The 18,543-nt window shown below is 35.1% G+C and overlaps 1 protein-coding gene across 1 annotated transcript in view; it reads right to left on the minus strand.

The window, feature by feature from the left end:
- Nucleotides 1-753: 753 nt before the first annotated feature.
- arhgap18 (Rho GTPase activating protein 18) overlaps nucleotides 754-18,543 on the minus strand; it is a 25,857-nt gene continuing 8,067 nt past the window's right edge. Inside the window, exons 2-18 of the mRNA XM_015380643.1 lie at nucleotides 15,546-15,774; nucleotides 12,669-12,798; nucleotides 11,995-12,074; nucleotides 11,701-11,865; nucleotides 8,635-8,689; nucleotides 8,075-8,199; nucleotides 7,198-7,269; nucleotides 6,990-7,083; nucleotides 5,604-5,695; nucleotides 5,305-5,382; nucleotides 5,041-5,200; nucleotides 4,879-4,961; nucleotides 4,476-4,682; nucleotides 4,194-4,328; nucleotides 3,253-3,374; nucleotides 3,120-3,175; nucleotides 754-3,004 (exon numbers count right to left, since the gene is read on the minus strand). Of these exons, the coding sequence (XP_015236129.1) occupies nucleotides 2,913-3,004; nucleotides 3,120-3,175; nucleotides 3,253-3,374; nucleotides 4,194-4,328; nucleotides 4,476-4,682; nucleotides 4,879-4,961; nucleotides 5,041-5,200; nucleotides 5,305-5,382; nucleotides 5,604-5,695; nucleotides 6,990-7,083; nucleotides 7,198-7,269; nucleotides 8,075-8,199; nucleotides 8,635-8,689; nucleotides 11,701-11,865; nucleotides 11,995-12,074; nucleotides 12,669-12,798; nucleotides 15,546-15,774 (1,975 nt within the window). The 3' untranslated portion in view covers nucleotides 754-2,912. The remainder of the gene's footprint in view (nucleotides 3,005-3,119; nucleotides 3,176-3,252; nucleotides 3,375-4,193; nucleotides 4,329-4,475; nucleotides 4,683-4,878; nucleotides 4,962-5,040; nucleotides 5,201-5,304; nucleotides 5,383-5,603; nucleotides 5,696-6,989; nucleotides 7,084-7,197; nucleotides 7,270-8,074; nucleotides 8,200-8,634; nucleotides 8,690-11,700; nucleotides 11,866-11,994; nucleotides 12,075-12,668; nucleotides 12,799-15,545; nucleotides 15,775-18,543) is intronic.

Consider the following 18,543-nt stretch of genomic DNA (forward strand, 5'->3'; position numbering starts at 1 on the left):
TACAAAGATTATACAACCCATTTAGCCAAGATATGCTGTGAATTTATGAAATGTTGTACATCGGACATTTGTGAAACATTTTGTTTACATTAAAATACAGATAAATGGAGATATAAAGTATATAGTGGTGCAGTTTTCATTTAGATGTGTTTATTTAAGGGGAGGTCTCCATTTCATATATCTTTCACATTAAACATTTTGTAGAATGGGTAACTGTATTGTATTTTATTATATATATTTTTTTATCATTATTTATATATATATATATATATATATATATATATATATATATATATATATATATTTGAAAAATAATTGTCATTAGTCATTTTTACTATTTTTCAAGGCTGCACTTTTAAAAGATGAAATTGTCCAGTGAGCTTTTTCCAAATGAAATTTCTGTTTTACACTTGTGTAAACAAAATGACAAATAAAAATCTGTCTAAAAGTTTCATATAAATAAAGTAATCCATGCAATGTTCAGCATTATGGGATATTTAAAGTGATATTAGTATCACTGTCCTAGTTGTTCCGTAATTTCAATGCACTAAACATTTCTGTAAGCTGTTGCATTCACATGGAAGGATATCAGCTTATAGTATCAAGGAAAGACAGACTTGATCCTGGATTATCTTAATGCAAACATTTAGATATATAGCAACATATCAAACCCTACATTATGTAGATTTTGATATTGTATTTACTATATTTTTTTGCTTTATTCATATGGAATAGCCCTTAAAACATTTCTGGCAGCTTGTTACATGTTTCCTTAAAATGTCTGAAATAGTACTTCTAAAGCTGCCATAATCAGACATAAATGGTTGAGAAATAATGTGCAAATTTAGTAGTTACAGCAGCAGATGTGCTAACGAATCATTTGAAGTTTATTTACAGGCAGTCATGGTGGTGATTTAAAAGGCAGTTAAGACAAAGACATCATTTAGAAAACAAATCAGCCAACATCATATATTACAGAAAGTGACAGTGTACATTTTAAAACAAATCAAAATAGTTCATCATATTCTTGTCAACTCTCCACAACTTCCCAGAAGTTATCTATTTGGGAAGTTAGACATTGCAGTGCAGATATAGAAACAATTAGATAACTTGTAATTAAAGGCACAGTGTGTGCAAAAAAAGATCAAACACGCATCTTCTTTTCAGAAATAACACGTTTGCCAGTATGCAACAGTGCCTGGTGAGGCAAAAAAAGCCCCAAAATCATTATGTAAAAACATTTCACTGCATAAACACACTTGCATAAGCACAAATGCAGTCTCTTTAATATTTAGGCAGCTGTGTTGATTGCACTGCATTCACATGTTAAGACACTCAAACAACCACAGATTAAAAGGTTTTACTCAAACGTAAACTTTCTCATTTATGACTTCGCTGCAGGTCCTTGCAAATCAGAGACTATAAGATTTTTATTAATTTGATCTATTTTTTTTAATACTTAGAAAATATAACTAATAGTGGAGTTTAAATCACCTGGACAAAGCTAGACTGAAACAACACCTTATTCCCTTTTCGAAATCTTTCTGGGAAACTTATCTGATACAACAAAATCCAACAAAGTGGTAATAAAATTACCTAAAAAAAGGTTAAAAAATAAAAATACATAAATTATTCTCAAATTAACAAAAGATGAATAGTGAAAAAAACAACAATTGTCTACTAATTGCCTTAAATTATTGCACAACACCATATTATCTAATTACTGCAAATACATTAAATAGTAGCAATCAATCACATTATGGAAAAAGGAAGAAATTTTCCACCAGTGGAAAAAGATCTCTAAAAAGTGGTTTTCTCTAAATGTCCCTGCAAAAATATATACTCCCTGTGAAGTTCTCCACTTTTTAAATCACATTAGAAGGAAACTTTATTGTGCCACCAGAATTTTAGGTGACAGACCAACAAAAAAAAAAAATGTCTAAAAAAATAGGTTCTGAAGTGGAAGAAAACAGCTACATGTTTTGAAAATAAAATAAAATAAAGCTAATTGGTAATCAGGGCCCCTTACTTTGATACCTTTATGTAAACCTATTCAAACCTGTTGTTCTAATTAGTCCCAATAGGTTTTGGAGAAAACATTAGGCATTAAAAAGCATCATGGAGCCCAAGAAACACAACTGACAAGTTGTGGAGGAGCTCAAAGTAGAGCCAGGTTAGAAAAAATTTATCCAACATCCCAGAGAACTGTTTAAACCAGTTTTCCCAAATCAAAGACGTTTGACAGACATTCAAAACAAAAAATACAAAGCTGTCTACTTTTAATGACAGTCTGGGCCATGAGCACATTATTCAGAGATTTAGTGTGTTTCTGAAGGAGCTGCAAACCCCGCAGCTATAAGGTCACATGCACTCTATTAAAAATTAACCTAGACATTATACTGGACACCTCATCTCTACTGGGAAACAAGGCGGTGGCAGCATCATGCTGAGACGTGTCAGAGTGCTAAAAACAGCATTTGAAGCTAATGAGGCTCTAAAAACTTTTGTGTCAGGAAGGTGAAAAAAATTAACCTCTTTTCACAATTTCTTTGTCTAATCTCCACATTTTTGCAGGACTATCACCTCAAGCCTCAATAAAACAGTCTAGCTTCAGAAAGGCAGCATTGGTAAAAATGTAGGCGGCATTTTAAAGAAATCTCCCTGGGAATAATTAAAATGCAAAGCACTTTTGAAAATGATTTTTCAGTCAAGTTTTTCCCCCCATATAATAAAGAGCAATCAAACTGCCCGCTCCTCTCATAGATTCCAAGGTCAAAGCCTTCTTTCCGAAGGGGAAGCTTTCCGAATGCCTCCAGATCCTGCAGAAGCTTCACAGAACCAGCTGCCTCATTGTCTGAGCAGAAAACACAGAGCAGTCCAGGATCCAGCAGGATGAGAAGGCAAACCAGAATTTATCGCTGTACTGGTTTGATGACCCACTCTGCTGCTGGGTTCAGCTGGAAAAGATCTTGCATGTATGTCTCCTCATCTAAGCATCTCTCCTCTTAAAGAAAAAAATATATACAAGTGGATTACCATTAGCTGTATACAGTTGTATAAAAGAGAAGCAAACAAACAAATAAGCAGCTCAATGAAGTAGAGCTGGGAGTTAAACTTACTGATGTTTCCACCAATCTCATAGAGACACAAGTCCTCTTTTTTCACTGACAACGAACTGGAAATAAAGGAAGAGAGGCCTGCAGTCAACTTTTTATTGCCGCAAAGAGGGTCAAGTATAATTGAACAAGTTACCTTTCTTGGCTGAGGAAGCGAGTTAATACATCAGCAGCTTGCAAATCATCTGTAAGCTGAATTGCCATAGATATTTTACTGAACTGTGGGGCTTGAACTCGAATAAATCCCTGTGGATTCTCCTGGTAATAAACAGATATGTGCAGAGTAAGAAAACAAAACCTTAAAGATGAAATCACACATAAATACAAGGTTGTAATCCTAAACACTTAGATGAGAAATTAGAAACAAATTCTTCCTTTAATTCACCTTCACAATCTCGTTGCTACAGTTACTCTCATAATCATCACAACAAAATCAATTTAAGGTCTTCCCTTAAGGTATTATATAAGAAGTCTAGATATTACCCATCTAATATCTTCTCTTGTAATAGGCCAATCACATCAGAGATAAATGCACATTGGTGAATCATATTTTAGCATTTTTTGACTGAAAAGGTTTGAGGAAGGGCTTAAACCTGCTCTGCAAATGCCTGTAAAGTGTAAACTGCTCAAAAGTGCCCTTGGAATTCTACATCATCGCCACTAGATGTCACTGTTTTTCAACAGACAAATATAGCCTCCATTCTGTTTCTTAAACTGAACTGTTGGGATTCTTATTCCTATCTTTCATGTGTTGTGTGTGATCCCAATTAAATTCTTAATAATATAGTATTAATAATTCAATATAATTCCTTACATTAAATATATTAAAAAAAAACAATTTTATTTTGTTGCCAATGTTGTCCCTGTTGGCATTCACTTCCAAACTGTAAAAAGATTTTAAAAAATTACTTCTGAAAATGTTGAATTTGTCCTGTTTCCAGTTAAACAAAGATTTAAGAATGACAGGTACCCAAGGCCATAATTTTTATACAAGAGTTTTTCATTAAAGCTACCAATAGGTATTTCTAAAAATAAATTATTTATCGCAACTTAATAAGAAAAAAGAACCTTTCCCACCTCTGGGATTGTTTTGTCAACTGGTCTTTCAATGGTTATCTTCTTCAGCAGCTTCATTACAGCTCTCTCCCTGTTTAGTTTCCGGTGGTTTTCCATATTTTGATGCCTGACTTGAGTCAAGATGAACTTTGGGATCTTAAGGAGATGGTAATAAAGAGATAAAATTGTCTTTAAGTACAAACAGTTTCCAGAAAAACATTTTCATGAATAATCAGCACACTTAAAAAAAAAAAAAGTGTGTGTGATTTACTAATTGTGTTCTAGTTTACTATGACATATTACCGTCCAAAGGAGGTTTTGGTATCTGATCAGCAGCCGGATAATGTTGGCTGTACTGGTTGCCATGGAGAGCTCCTGCTGCTCTGTCACCTTGGACCGGAAGCCTTTGAACATGAAGATGTTGGGTGCCATGACAACAGAGACATTGTTGAGAGTCATCTTGTTTTTGGCCTGCTGGTCAATCACACGTTGTAAAAACTCAAGCAGTGCCTGCAATAGAAAGTTTAATATTTTAGAGATAAGGCATCAGTTTCCTCTTAGTTTCCTCTTAGCATGCATGCTACTAATACTATTGTTTAAATAAACTTCTGGTTTTGAAAGTAATTCTCTTTATCCCAGTTTCTTACTTATCCTATATAACCCTATATACACATGATGCTATAAAAATATACTTGCGTAACTCTACCTTTAATGTATCTCGATTGGCCTCAGGCAACAAAAGCACCAGCAGGTTCAAAGCCTGGAGCTGCTGTTTCCTTGTGGGGAGCTCTTTCATAACACAAAACAAACAGCATGGTTGGACCTCGCAGTATATCATAAACATGAGGGAAATAGATCAGATACATACTGTTGACAGCGATAAAAGCATTGAGGTACTCCACAGTGAGTAGGGGATGGGGTAGCTCCCTGATGAACAGCTTTAAGAGGCTTGCAGCGTCATGCTGCTTCACCTGCTTCCACTGAAACGTCCCCTCATAAAAAGACGACTCCAACTCCTGGTGCAGGGTCTAAATTTGGGTGGAGTTAAAGCAGCAAGCAGGCGACATGAGTTAAGGTGACATCTAGTGTAAATAATTATAGATATTCATAGTGTGTATATAAAAGAAAATACCTTGAGTCTAGTAGCTACTCCAGGGATCCGCAGCAAACCTTCGGCATCTAATCCTTCTTCCTCTACATGTCTAATAAGCTATTGAAAACAAAAAGGTAAGGCTTTAACTAACACCTCAAGATTAACGCATAAACAATCTCATGTTTAGAGCTCATGATCTATAGCATCTTCACAGCCCAGGGAGCAGTGAAAGTTTAAAACCACATTACAGTTTGTAAAAGCTAATAATAATTTCCTTCATCCCTACTGTGGCCTTCAAACGTCTCTAAGTAATGTTTTCTGACTGTCGGAATGCGCACCTTCTGCAGTATAAGTGGCACTTTGGTCCCAGGAACACGGCGCTGGTCTTGCTCCATTAAAGTTGCCAGAGGAACAGCAAACAGGCCGCTTTCTACACGCAAAAGGAAAATAAAAAATGTCTTTAAGAACATAAAAACATGGGATAAGGCCTTAGAAAAGTACGGTATTCACAACCCTTGTAATTTACGTTACGATTGCAAATATCAATAGCACTCATCTTTAATTACCAGTTGACAGCTTTAAAGGTCCCTATAGAAATTTATTGAGGTGATTTAACGTCCCCATGGCTTTAGGGCCTGGACTGAGGAAGAACCTTTAAACTTTCATTCATTTCCATACCATTCATTTTTCACTAAAAGCCTTTTTAAGATGAAGAAAAAAGTAGACATCACAGTTGAATCTCTACATTCAGTTCATTAAGATTATGAGTTTTGAAATATGCCCTCTGTGTTTTCAGAGGAGCAGTGCCCAGGTTCCAAAAAAAGTTAAAAAAAACAATCCACTGCTTTTATTCCACTTTGTTTTTTAACTTTTTTTGGAATGACTGTGACCTGGGTGACTGAGAATCTTTATCAGCAATAATTTGTGGCTCAAGTGGTTTGTGCAATCATTTTATTAATAATAATATAAATACTTAAATGTGTAACTCATGCAATTTTTAATAGGCTAAATAATACTTCTAATACATAATTAACTTTTTAATGCATTTTTAAAGCTATATGTAGGCCCTGTTGTTTAATTATACCACAAATTCAGTATATACCTTGTAATACAATACTTTATAAAGAAGATTTGAATAAAATGTTAATGGACAATATTGATGTTAAATTATAAAACTGGAAGGAGACGGGGATTCAGCTTGGATTCAGTCTCTCAGCTCACGATGATACTTTTCATTTCCTCCTTTGACTCCACTTTTAATGCATCTTCTATCTAATATTTGCCTATGATTAAACAGTAAGGTATCAATTCCCTGTATTTGCAGACTCACAATCTGTTTATTTTTTGTTATTCTAAAAAATAAACTTGTGAACAAAAATATTTTCTGTTTGTGCCATAAATTAATCAACAATATAACTGAAGCTGGTCATCATCTATGCTAACTTATCAGCTGAAACAAAAACAGATTAGTCTTTAATACATGTAAAGGAGTAAAGCCAGTGGTATATACTTTTGACTGCCACCCCACTGGACTGAAGGAACAGTGCACTTTTTCTTAGGCTGACATAAATAAATGGTCCCTAGCCTTTCTGACTAACAGAAAAAGGAGAGGCTCAAAGTTAATCCTGAGACTTTATATATTCTTTTTTGGATTTGGCACATCGTTTTTAATCAGCTTAAAAAATGTAAAAGGTTTGCTGTACATGTGTAGTGGGAAACCCTACCTTTGCTTTTCACTCTGCCAGGCTTATTGGCCTTGACGTCAATCCCAGCCGTGTCAAAAAGAGCGGTCATCTCTACAAGCACAAGTCTGCGTACCTGAAAGGATTTTAAATGAAAAACAAAAACATGGATTCAAAGCTTTTTTCCTGTTTTCCATCCAAAACATGTTCTGAACCTATCTTTCAACAGATCCTTGCTGCAGGGTTTTACCTTTTTCATATCCAAAGGAGACAGATCTCCAACTCTTGTCTGACCCGTTTTATCCCGAAGGAGCTTAAAGTTCTGAAGAAAGAGGAAAAAAAAGAATTTTTTTCAGTAACTGGGCGTAATAATAATAATAATAATAAAAAAAAACATTTAAACCAGTTGTTCATTTGGTAAAGATTAGAGAACAGAAATAAACAATTTCTGAATCAAAGAAACCATTCTCTGCAAAACAAGCATGAACCACTAGATGTCACTACAGCCATTTTACTTTCTGCTTATAATCAACATGAAAAATCTTCTAGAAACTATTTTCTTTGCCCCTAATGATATCTTTAACAAAAAAAATATAAATAGCATTTTTGCGCAATCATTTAATTTACTACAACTAAAAATCACTTTATAGATGACATTTGTCACTGATGTGACTTCAAGAAGTTCGATCCAAGGATACAGCAGAGCTGTAAAGGTAAGGATTGTAAGGACTCTTACATAGTTTAATTTTTTTCCCCCATGATGTCACACAAGGAAGATGATGTTGCCGTTATGCAAATGTTAATTAACCCATCGTAAGCTAAAAATGCCACAACAGCATCATATGGGCTTCACCAAATTATTTAAAGGAATTTTACTGAATGCATCTAAGCTTCTGTATTGGAAAAAAAAACAAAAAAAAAAAAAACATAAATTTTCTCTGTTATTATTTTAGCATTTAGAAAATAGAAAGCATAATATTTATCCTGAAAGGCCATTTAACGTCATAAATTATGCTTGGTATCTATTTGAAGTGAGTATGCCTCAATCCAATGTATAAATGACGCACTGAGAGTATGAGCATATCTCTGCTTACTTTACAGTCATGGTGTACAAGTTTATGACTTACTGGTAGTTTGTCATCAGGTGAGTTAAGGCTGCTGGTGACCTTCAACCTCTGATTTTCATGATTAACCCGGTAAGAGAGCGCCTGCTCTGAAAACGCCACTTCTACGTCCAGCTCTGTCTCAGTTTCTGCAGAGAAGTATGGAAAAAAGATAAAAGAATACGAATAAAACAAGTAGTTTGGTTTAAATACCTCTAAAGTGATGATTTAACAGGACTTTGCAGAGGCGGGCTAAAATAATATGCTTAACTGCTGTTTCCTCTCACGGCATATTAGTCATTGCAGCAGACAAAAAGGAAGTAAGAGGGTTCTGTTGACTTCAGACTAACAGAAATGCTATATTTAACTAAGACTATGCTCACTTTTTTATAGATATAAATACATTTATCAATCTTGAATCTTTTCTTTGATATATCATCCATTAATGGCACCTGGTCTCCAACTCTGCAGGTAATTCTGATTCTGTATTAATTAATTTAGTGATGTATACCATTGCATCAAATAAAACTACTGCATGCTGACTGATCCTGAGTGTGCTTTGATCAAAACAACCTGGTCCTCACCAGCAGTAGTTGCATCTTTTTCACTTCCATTTTTTGGTTTTGGAGGCTCTTCATCCTGCAGCAAATATGACAACAGTGAGACATAAACGTGCAGCATGAAGGGTGATAAACAAAGAATAAACTGCCATATATGAATACAGCTTAATTATTAGGTTTCAAGGAACATTTTCAAGGGATATCTGGGGCATTACATAGTTAAGGTATAATAACAGATTTATTTCAGATGAAGTTATTTATTTGAGATATTAATTTTGACCATTCAAACTTTAAAAGGTTATATAAATATAAAATCAGAACATTACATAAAACCCAAAAAAAGGATGTTAAAAAGAAAATATTGGCCTACTTATAAGTATGTAAATGTCCTGCTGCACTCACAAAACCTTAGATATGTATTGTATCTCAAATAAGTTATTACAACAATTTTTTGTTACCATGTTATTAAATGTTTTCATGGAATTATTAGTATTAGTATTCCTTCCTGCAGTGTACACACATGGTCTGAGCTCCTTAATGCATTTTCACGTTGGTCTGTACTCACTTTTTTTTTTTTTGCAGCAATTTAGACATTAAAGTTTGTGTCTTGTATTGAGAGGGCAGCAAGTTTACAGGCTGTACAATGACTACTAGATATTTTACCAAAGTTTCCCGTTTTTAGTGTAGACCTATGGAAATATATGATGAAATATCACCATAAATGTTAGAGATGTACTTTTTAGTAAGACACAGTACATTGAATCAATATAGTCTAAATGCTACATAAAAAAATAAAAAATAAAAAAAATCAATGGGTCAGGGTTAGGTTGGAGATCCTCTGGCCAATCAAGCTCTCTGTGATTGTTAAACCAGGTATTCCTCATTTTCTTCACACGCGTCAGTGCCAGTAATGTTGGGGAAAGAAAACTGCATCTTTATAAAGACTGTGAGCAAAGCAAGGCATGAGTTGCTCTCACATATTCTGGTAGACATCTGCTCTGAGTTTGTCAGTAGGTAAACATGAGCAGATGACATAACACCCCAAATCATCACTGACTGCTAAAACTTTAAACTTGGCTTCAAGGAACTTGGATTAAGTGTCTCTACATCCATTCGACTTTGGGTCCATGATTTATAAATGAAAAGCAACATTTATAATGTAAAAATGAAGCTTCTAGAGCTAAAAGGGTGACTTGACCAAAAGGATTGCAACAGTAACAGCCTATGTCCTGAATATATGTCAGCATGTGGTGGATCTTTAAGCACCGATCACAGGCTCAGTCTAGGCCTGGTTAATTTCTCCAAAACTATTGAACACATTTTGCCTAAAAACCCTCTCAAGCCTGTAGCTATCCTTGATGCTATCTTTCTCACAGACTTTTTCCTTCCACCAAACTTTATAGCGTGGTACACATCAGGTCTGAGTCCTGTGAAGTACACCATTGATAACAATTAATAATATTTATTAAGTGCACATTTTTATTTCTCTGATGTAATATTCTAATCTTAAATGTTGCGTTTTATTAGCAGCAAGCCTAAATGCATTGTATTTAACAGAAAGGAAAGTTTGTCAATGTGTAGTTTATCTACTGTATATAGTGTGGATCCCTTGGTGAATTGAGCTGCTGAAAAAAGTTATTAATGGAAATTATAACTGTGGAATAAAGACATCTCCATTCTAATCAACCCCAAAAATTATTTTATTTAAGTGTACATTTTAGTCTTAAAAGTCAAAGTAACGCAGTTTCTATTACTAGCCTAAGTCCTTAGGTAAATTAGAAGTATTAAGATAATTATGTTTTGGCTCACATGATGACTTTTTCAAACTAATTAGTTCCATTAGTAAAATTGAATAACACACTATAATAATCTATTCTATGCTTTGTGATAAAGAGTTCCTTTAAATATGAAAGTACACATTAATCCCTTCCTGTTTGCAAAGGCCCATTAATATTTTGAAACCTACAGTATTATTAATAATCAAGATACATAAGGATATTTTAAAAAGTATTTATTAGTTTAACCTTAGAACTATAAATATTAAATCTTTATTTCCTCTCTGCTGCAAGACTGGTAGGAAATCTGAATCATTCTCCTTTTATAATCTCCTATCAGGATTAGCCAAGCACTCGCTGCTCTGGCAGAGAGGAATTACTAAATTGTGTCAAAGGAACGTGGGAATAAAAAAGAAAACAACCATTTTATCCCGCTAACAGTTCAAAAAGTAGATCTCATTCATCAGGAACAGTTACTCTGTATAAAGCGGCAGCTTAAAAAAAAGATCTGATATTAGGCATGTTGCATTACAATTATTCATATTTCTGCCACATATGTAGACACAAAGGACATTTGAAGCTCCTGGTTGTTAGTTTTTCTGTTATTTGTAGTGTTTTGAACTTTTTAACAATACCAGAAATCTATGCACTTTGCTTTTTATTCACAAAACATTTTGTGCAGAGGCTGCTCTGCTTACTTTCATCCAACCATCGATTTATACAAGTTACTCATATAAAACTGTTCAATATATTCAATCATCCATTTTAGTTGGGCCATTTTTTCACAAGACATAAATCTCACTTATTTAAGCTTATGTTTAGAGTTTGAAATTTTAGAGAAAAGAGGAGCTGTACAACCACAATTTTTCACAATTAAGAGGATCAAATGAAAATGACCTATTCTGCTGTTTTTCTTACGCAACTCTGGAAGGATTAAAGGAAAGGATCATTGATTTTCTCAGGGACCAAATAGTTTGAATTTAACAAAAGCTTTTACACATAGATCCTCTTAGTTACCTCATAGTTACCTCAATAATCTGATAATTATCCCTTTGCATGAATTATTCATTCAAATATGAGGTTAGGCTGTAATTAAACAGCTAAATAAAGGTCAATATACAACTGCAAATTAAATTTATAGATCCAATAAGAAACCTCATATTTCCATTAGTAAAACCATTTCTTTCTCCACAATCGCTTTCGATATCTAAAGCTTTACTTCTAGGCTGTATATAATATATGCAGTGGATGTATTTCTCATTTAAACACACTTTCACAAACACATCCGTAAACAGCACATGGTCCATCACCTCACCTTTTCACGAGGTTTAAATATATCCCGAACATCAGGGAAGTGTTGGCGGTTGTGTTGGCGGTTCCGTCGCCGCAGCAGCGTCTGCTGGTAAGTCGACACACGGCGTTGCACAGCGGCAGCCTGCGTTCTGGTGAGGGTGGACAGGAAGACGGCGCTGTCTTCTTCCTGTCAACCGATCGGGACCAAAAAAAAAACAAAAAAAACGGAGCAAGATACCCATTTGTTCATCTGCCTTTAACACCTCGATTCTGACCGATGTGATGTGATGCATGTCCATGCTGTTTATAATCTAACCTGGTCTTCCGCTGCCAACGAATCATCAAAGAGCGGTGCTAGCCCCGCCTCTGTGAGCCAAGCCTCCTCATGCTCTCCTTCTGAAAGAAGAAAGGGTCACTTTTTAATTAATCCTGACATAAGAACATAATTAACAACTTCTAAAGAGAAAAGGACATTTTTTAGAGCAAACTCTCCTTCTTTCCTACACCAAAATTGAATGCCTGAAAGAAATATAAATGGATGAACTGGAGGATGAAAAATAATCATTCAGGAAGGAGTTTACTTATTCTGCAGCTTTAAAGAAAAAGTTAATTATTTTAATAAAGCCTTAATTATACAAATCAAGAAATAAATGTAAAGAAAATGTTCTCAATAGCGTTTAGGACAATAAAGATAATATATATAGAGATAAAGAGTGCATGAGTTCTGGTTCTGCAACCAGCTTCCAATAAAAGAGATAAAACATTTGAAAACTTACTGCCAGCATGTTCCTTACATAAAAGGATAAAAAGGGCATTTTAAGTTTCATATCCATTGTTCAGATCGCAACTGAAACCGCGCACACATGCCTCAACTAGCTTGCCTCCATATATGGGATCACTGTTTAAAACAATCTACACTAGAAGACGGATCTATAGATTCCAGACACATTAAAATGTTTCCATCCCTTTGATTAAAACCGTGTTTCCCACCTTCAGGTGTTTTCTGCTGCTCCTCCTCTTGAGCTTCTCCTTCTCCTCCTCTCCCCGGTCCTTCCCCTGAGCTCTTGATGTTCTCGATCTCCTTCCAGTAGTCGTCCATCTCCAGCTCATCTAGGGAGTCCTGTGTAAAGCGCATATGATCAGGATTTGGGACGTACACATTTGCAGCTTCAGGGCCTCGTTCCTTTTTCTGTACTCAGCTGAAGTTTTGTTCCTTAATGTTTTTCCACAAAAAAAAAAAAAAGAAAAGCCCCTACAGGATCTCACGCAACAGGTTCAGGCTAGAACAAAAATACAACAAAAAAAAACAACAACCACAGCCTGTCACAACACGCTTCTGACAGAAACTATCAGAGTTCCCATTACCAGTACAAACAGATTTTTTAAAGAAATATCCTCAAATTTAATTACTTATAGCGAAATCCAAAGATTGATTTTCATAGAGCCATATCTATACTAAGAAACACCGGTCTTAGCAGCTATAAGGTTTTAGAAAACACAAAACTCCCATCCAACAGGTGGCGCCCAACTTAAAAGAAATAAAGCTCAGCGTAACTAAATATTAGCAATGAAAAATATTCTAATCATCATTTCCACACAGGAAATGAAATACATCTGTAACTTGGGCAAATAATCGATTTTTTTAACGAATAAAGATTTTGAGATTTTTTTCCCCCCACCAATCCACTCCTCGGACTTCAATAGCTAAGAATAAATAAATTCTCCTATTTTTGTTCTTAGATCTGTATTCATAACTGTTAAACTAGCTCATTGTGGGATTCGTCTATCTGGAAACATTTATTGCTTTATACTTTTGTTTTGTTGTGAAACATGATTGTTTTACAGCATTTTTCACAGCTTGCATTTTGTTGCCCTTTAAATTAAGATCACGTCCCAGAGGAGATGATTAAAGTCACAGCTACTTTTTCGAAAGCAGTATACGTCATTTATATTTTCTATTATGAATCTTAAGAGAAAAACAAAAATCACTTAGTCAGAATTGGTAGGAAAAAAGAAAAATTATATTTTTAATCCATATTGCACAACCCGACTGTAACTGTATTATTATAGTAGGAAGCACAATTCATCCCTTCAAATAATTTGCACATGCTGAAACAGAAATACTCTTGCAGGTCAATTTATTTGCTTTTATTTTCGTGTTCCCCTGTAGTTGTATAGATAGTCAATGATTCAAAGAGCAAGATAGCACAAAAGGTATAAAACAGTGTAATTGGGTCAGTCATTGCACAAGACTTCTTTCCAGCAAGGCGCTCTGACACTATCAATGCACAAGAGGCAGCATTGAAAACATGTACATTACAGTCCAATCAATCCAATACACAATTTTATACTAAAATCATCAAGGTTTTTCTAAAATAAACATGAAAATTATTATTCATTAACAGAATTATTACATAATATAGCAAAGATTGATTTTGATAATAAGTAATATTTTAATTTATATAAACAGGTAAAAGTTTTATAGCTCTACATTTTAAGGATGATTCGACACAGGTTAAATCCCTGGTTGTGTCAGGAAGGGTATCAGAATAGTCCTAATAGTGCTGGACGTTAAGAAAGAGGTAGGAAAAGGACACAGAAAGCTCCCTTCTGATAGTTTACCTAGCTTAGGGCCCCGATGGTCTTATCTAGCAACTAGAAACTATAATAACTCCCACAATCCTTTGCATGACAGAACAGCTCACCTCATGGAATTTAGAAAAAATACACAATTGATTCACATTTGGTGTGTGTGAAATATATAGATGTGCACATCTTCAAATGTTGAAGTTATATAATAAAAAGCTAAAAGCTTTAGCCATTTGCAGCATTTTTTTTCAGAAGGCTTTAATCCCAATCTAAAAGCATCATTCAATGACAGAGTGACATCCATAAGGCAGATAGCTGTCCAGATCTGGAGTTACAGTTGGTTGCTTACCCACAAAAGAGTTCATACTGTGGACGCCATGAAGGTATAAGAGGAGCTAAAATCTTGGGAATGGGAAATAAAAAAAAAAGAGAAAAAGCTTTACGGTTGTACTGTTGACAGAACAGCCCACAGTACTGACCCGGAGTGAAACCATTTATTTATGACCTGAAATGACTGCAGAACAGGATTTAAATGTGATGTTTAAATGGCAGTAAGACGTTTGTTATATGGATATTAAAGATCAAACAGTCTAATTTCTGAGTCTGGTTCACACGGAGTCTGGTTCTGTTGGAGGTTTCTTCCTGTTAAAAGGGAGGTTTTCCTTTCCACTGTCACTACAAGCATGCTTAGTGAGAGAGATTGCCTTTGAGTCAAGGAGTTGATGCAATCAACTGGTTTTCCTTAGATAAAAACTTTAAAATTTGACTGTATGATCTGACGAATTGTAAAGTGCCTTGAGATGACGTCTTGTGAATTGGCGCTATATAAATAAACTGTATTGAACTGAAATTGAATTTCCAGTTTTAAGCATTTTAAACCATCTTTAGGATTTTAGACTTAGTATTCCCTGGAAAATGTAGATCCAAACAGATAAAAGCCTTCCTGTTATTTGCTTAAAATCTTTCCTACTCGTTTAGTGCCACAATGAGTTGCTGCTCTCGTTCAGTGTTTAGAAAATACATTTTTCTTTTAGAGAGCATGTTCTTTCTTTGTGTTTACCCTTACTTGTGTTTTTAAATACTCACTGATGATCAAAGGTATATTATTTATCGCGATAACGATAAACGATACGATAAATGCCCATCCCTGATCCGCATCCATTCAAAAAGAAACTTAGGAGTTTCTTTTCCACAAATTCATAAAATCATCCGCAATAAACCTTCAACCCTGCAGTACACAGATTGGTTTATAAACAATGAAAGTTAAATTATGTAAACCTGAGAAAAGCTGCGCAGGCATGTGGGCCGTTGTCTGGGTCTGGGGTTGGGACTGTGCCTTGGACTGGAGGGATGGGACCCAGGGTGAGCAGCAGAGATGGAATTGTGGAGCAACGCTGAGTTGATGCTTCCTGTTCCTGTACCGCTGGTTGCTGATGAAGATCCATATCTATCTTCTGGATCTTGTGTGTTCTGATTCTGTTGAAGACTGTAGTGGCCTGTTTTTCGACTGTTAATAAAACAGAAACACGCACAGATAAATAAAAATGATAGTCATCAGTATCTTTGCAAACATAGCTGAAATTTTGTTTCACTTGTAGCCATGCAGTTTAGGATTTCATTGCCTGAGAGCTGTTTTAATCCAGCCATGTTTTCTTGGAGTCCAATGTCTTCAACACAGATTAGTGAGTGTGTGTCAAACAGGGGTGGGTTGGCCAAAGGTTGAAAGCTAAGAAAAGCCAACCAGCACGTTCAATTTTCAACCACACTGCTAATGAGAGTAACATCTGCCAGGAACAGGAATAGCACCTCTCCTGCATGTCGACCTTCGCTTTGCAAGATAAACACATCAATCTCAGTCAGTCCATAACCCTACAGAACATTATTGTTGCTTAGCACAGCTGATATAGCAGCTGGCTAGGACTAACAGACTTCATCTATTGGTGAAAACACTGGTGCACCACATTTAGTAAACAACCATGTTTGTGCATAATTAGTTTTTAAAAGTAATGTGAACATTTATTTTATGATAGCCTTTTGTCATACTTACATGTTTCAGTTTTAATTCATGTTGTCAAAACATAAAAATAACCTGAATGGTTCCAAAAAAGCCTCCTCCAAATGATTATTGAATTTGCTAATGAAAAAAAATATCTAGTCTTTTTAACATCATAAATGATCTTTTCTTGTGTTTTTAGAAAGCTAAGCTCAAATTTACTAGTTATATTCAGGCCTTATTATTGCAAGATGGTAGTAAGAAATCACTAAAATGAAACCTGTCTTACAACCCACACCCAACTCAGGAAAAATGGCTTAGGGATGCCATAGCACTTGAATCAACATATTTCTCACAGCAGACTGATGAGGAAACCAAACCATCCGGCACCACTGCTTGGTATGGACCAAGAGACTGAGCTGCTGCTGCCTTCTTTCACAGAATTACGTCACACGTGGGTCCATCATTATTATAATAATGCAACATATAACAACACATTTGTATTGCATATGTATTGTTTGTCATTATTTGTATTGTAAAATGTGTGCAGGTTGGAAATAAACTTTTTGAAATTAACATTTATCTATTTATTCATGCATCTTTATCAGTTGTGTCAATGTATTACGTATGTAAAGCAAAAGCAGTTAAACGATCATCCTTTAAAACCTCAGTAGGACATGTTGGGTCATTAATCATCTAGCTAATGATGATATATGAGCTACTCTGCTTTTATTTTGGTAAAAGTCTGAAAGCCAAGTTTTTAAGAGACTTGGTCTGAGGATCTGTTGTGAGTTCTTTCAGTCATCTTTAAGGTTACAAATCCATCCAAGGGATAAACTGACAGATTAAATAATTTCAAATCCCTTATAACAGAAAAAAAAACAAAAACCTTTACATAAACAAAAGCAGTCAGTTCTGGCAGCAAGGATTTCCCTAACTTGTTTCACAATTGCACACAAGAAATTGTTCTTTCCCTTCCCATGCCCTGCAGCTGTTGCAGAGCAGATGACGTAGTCGTAGCGTCTGTGGGGTCCTTGTCCTGCTCTCAGTCAACAGCTGCTGAAAGCGGGCTTTCACCTGTCACGTCCGTCCATTTGCATAATATCCTCTGCTTAAACACACTGTCACAAAGAACAACACTCGTCAGCAGGGCAGAGGAAGCATAAACATCAGAACTCTAAGTGTTAGTATGACTGGGGTTACCTAAAAGGAGGATTGATGCACTGTATTAATTAACTTGGAATTACCAGCAGAGAGCATTAATCTGAAAGTTCACACTGAGAAAGGCAACATACCAAAGCAGACCTGCCAACCTTTGTTTACTTTAGAATAAAACACACATACTCGGATCAGACCTCTTACTAAGTAAGCTCTTTAGTTTCTCTCCTTTTAACTCCCTCTACTACTCCCATTTTTTTTCCTTTTTCTCCCTCCTCATGCTGAGACTTAGCCGAGCCTCTGTGACCCGTCCTCCTCTGTGCTCATAGTTATGAAAACTTGATCCCATCAGGGCGCCCCAGTTCAAGTGATTTCACTTGTATGGAATTGCAAAAATGTTCCCCTTTTGCTGATTTATTTGACAATATTTGGTTTAAATCCAGTCAACAAACTCAAGCTCGCTCAAACACGAGAGAGTCGTTTACATTCAACAAGTTTTTAATGTAATTATGGTTTAAACCTAAAATTAGAGACAAACAAATGGACAAAAACATCAAGCATTAATTTAAGCATTGCATGTAAACTTTAACAGAGCAGAACAAAAATCAAACCTAATGGATAAAGAGACTTGTTCATTTATGGGTCTGCTGGTTAATTTGTTTGAGAAAGTACACAAACTTTTCAACTTTGAAGACCTGAGATTAAAAAGATTTTCCACTGAAAGGCATTTATCTGAGACTTATCTTTTAGAAGCAACCAGTGTTTCACTGGTAGAGAAAAAGGAGCAGAATTAAGACAAGTTTGGGTAAAAAAAAAAAAAAAAACAGGAATGATTAAATCCAACCAACCTCTTTTTGATCTGAATACTTTTTGTGCATCAAGGTTATCGATTTTAGCCTAAGACATCATTATTAAATAAAAATGCTTGATAATGGGGCTTTAAATCAGTATGTTTGATATCAATTTAGTCCAAAAAAGTGTGGCAGATATTCTTAACCCTATCCTTGTCTTAACTAACCTGATTAGGGGATTAAGTAACAATTATTTCCTTGTTTAAAAAAATTAAAATAACACAATGTACTCTAATCCTATTTACTAAAATATATACATACATATACATATATA

The sequence above is a fragment of the Cyprinodon variegatus genome, unplaced genomic scaffold (assembly GCF_000732505.1).
Source record: "Cyprinodon variegatus isolate N-32 unplaced genomic scaffold, C_variegatus-1.0 Scaffold219, whole genome shotgun sequence".
Lineage (NCBI taxonomy): Eukaryota > Metazoa > Chordata > Actinopteri > Cyprinodontiformes > Cyprinodontidae > Cyprinodon > Cyprinodon variegatus.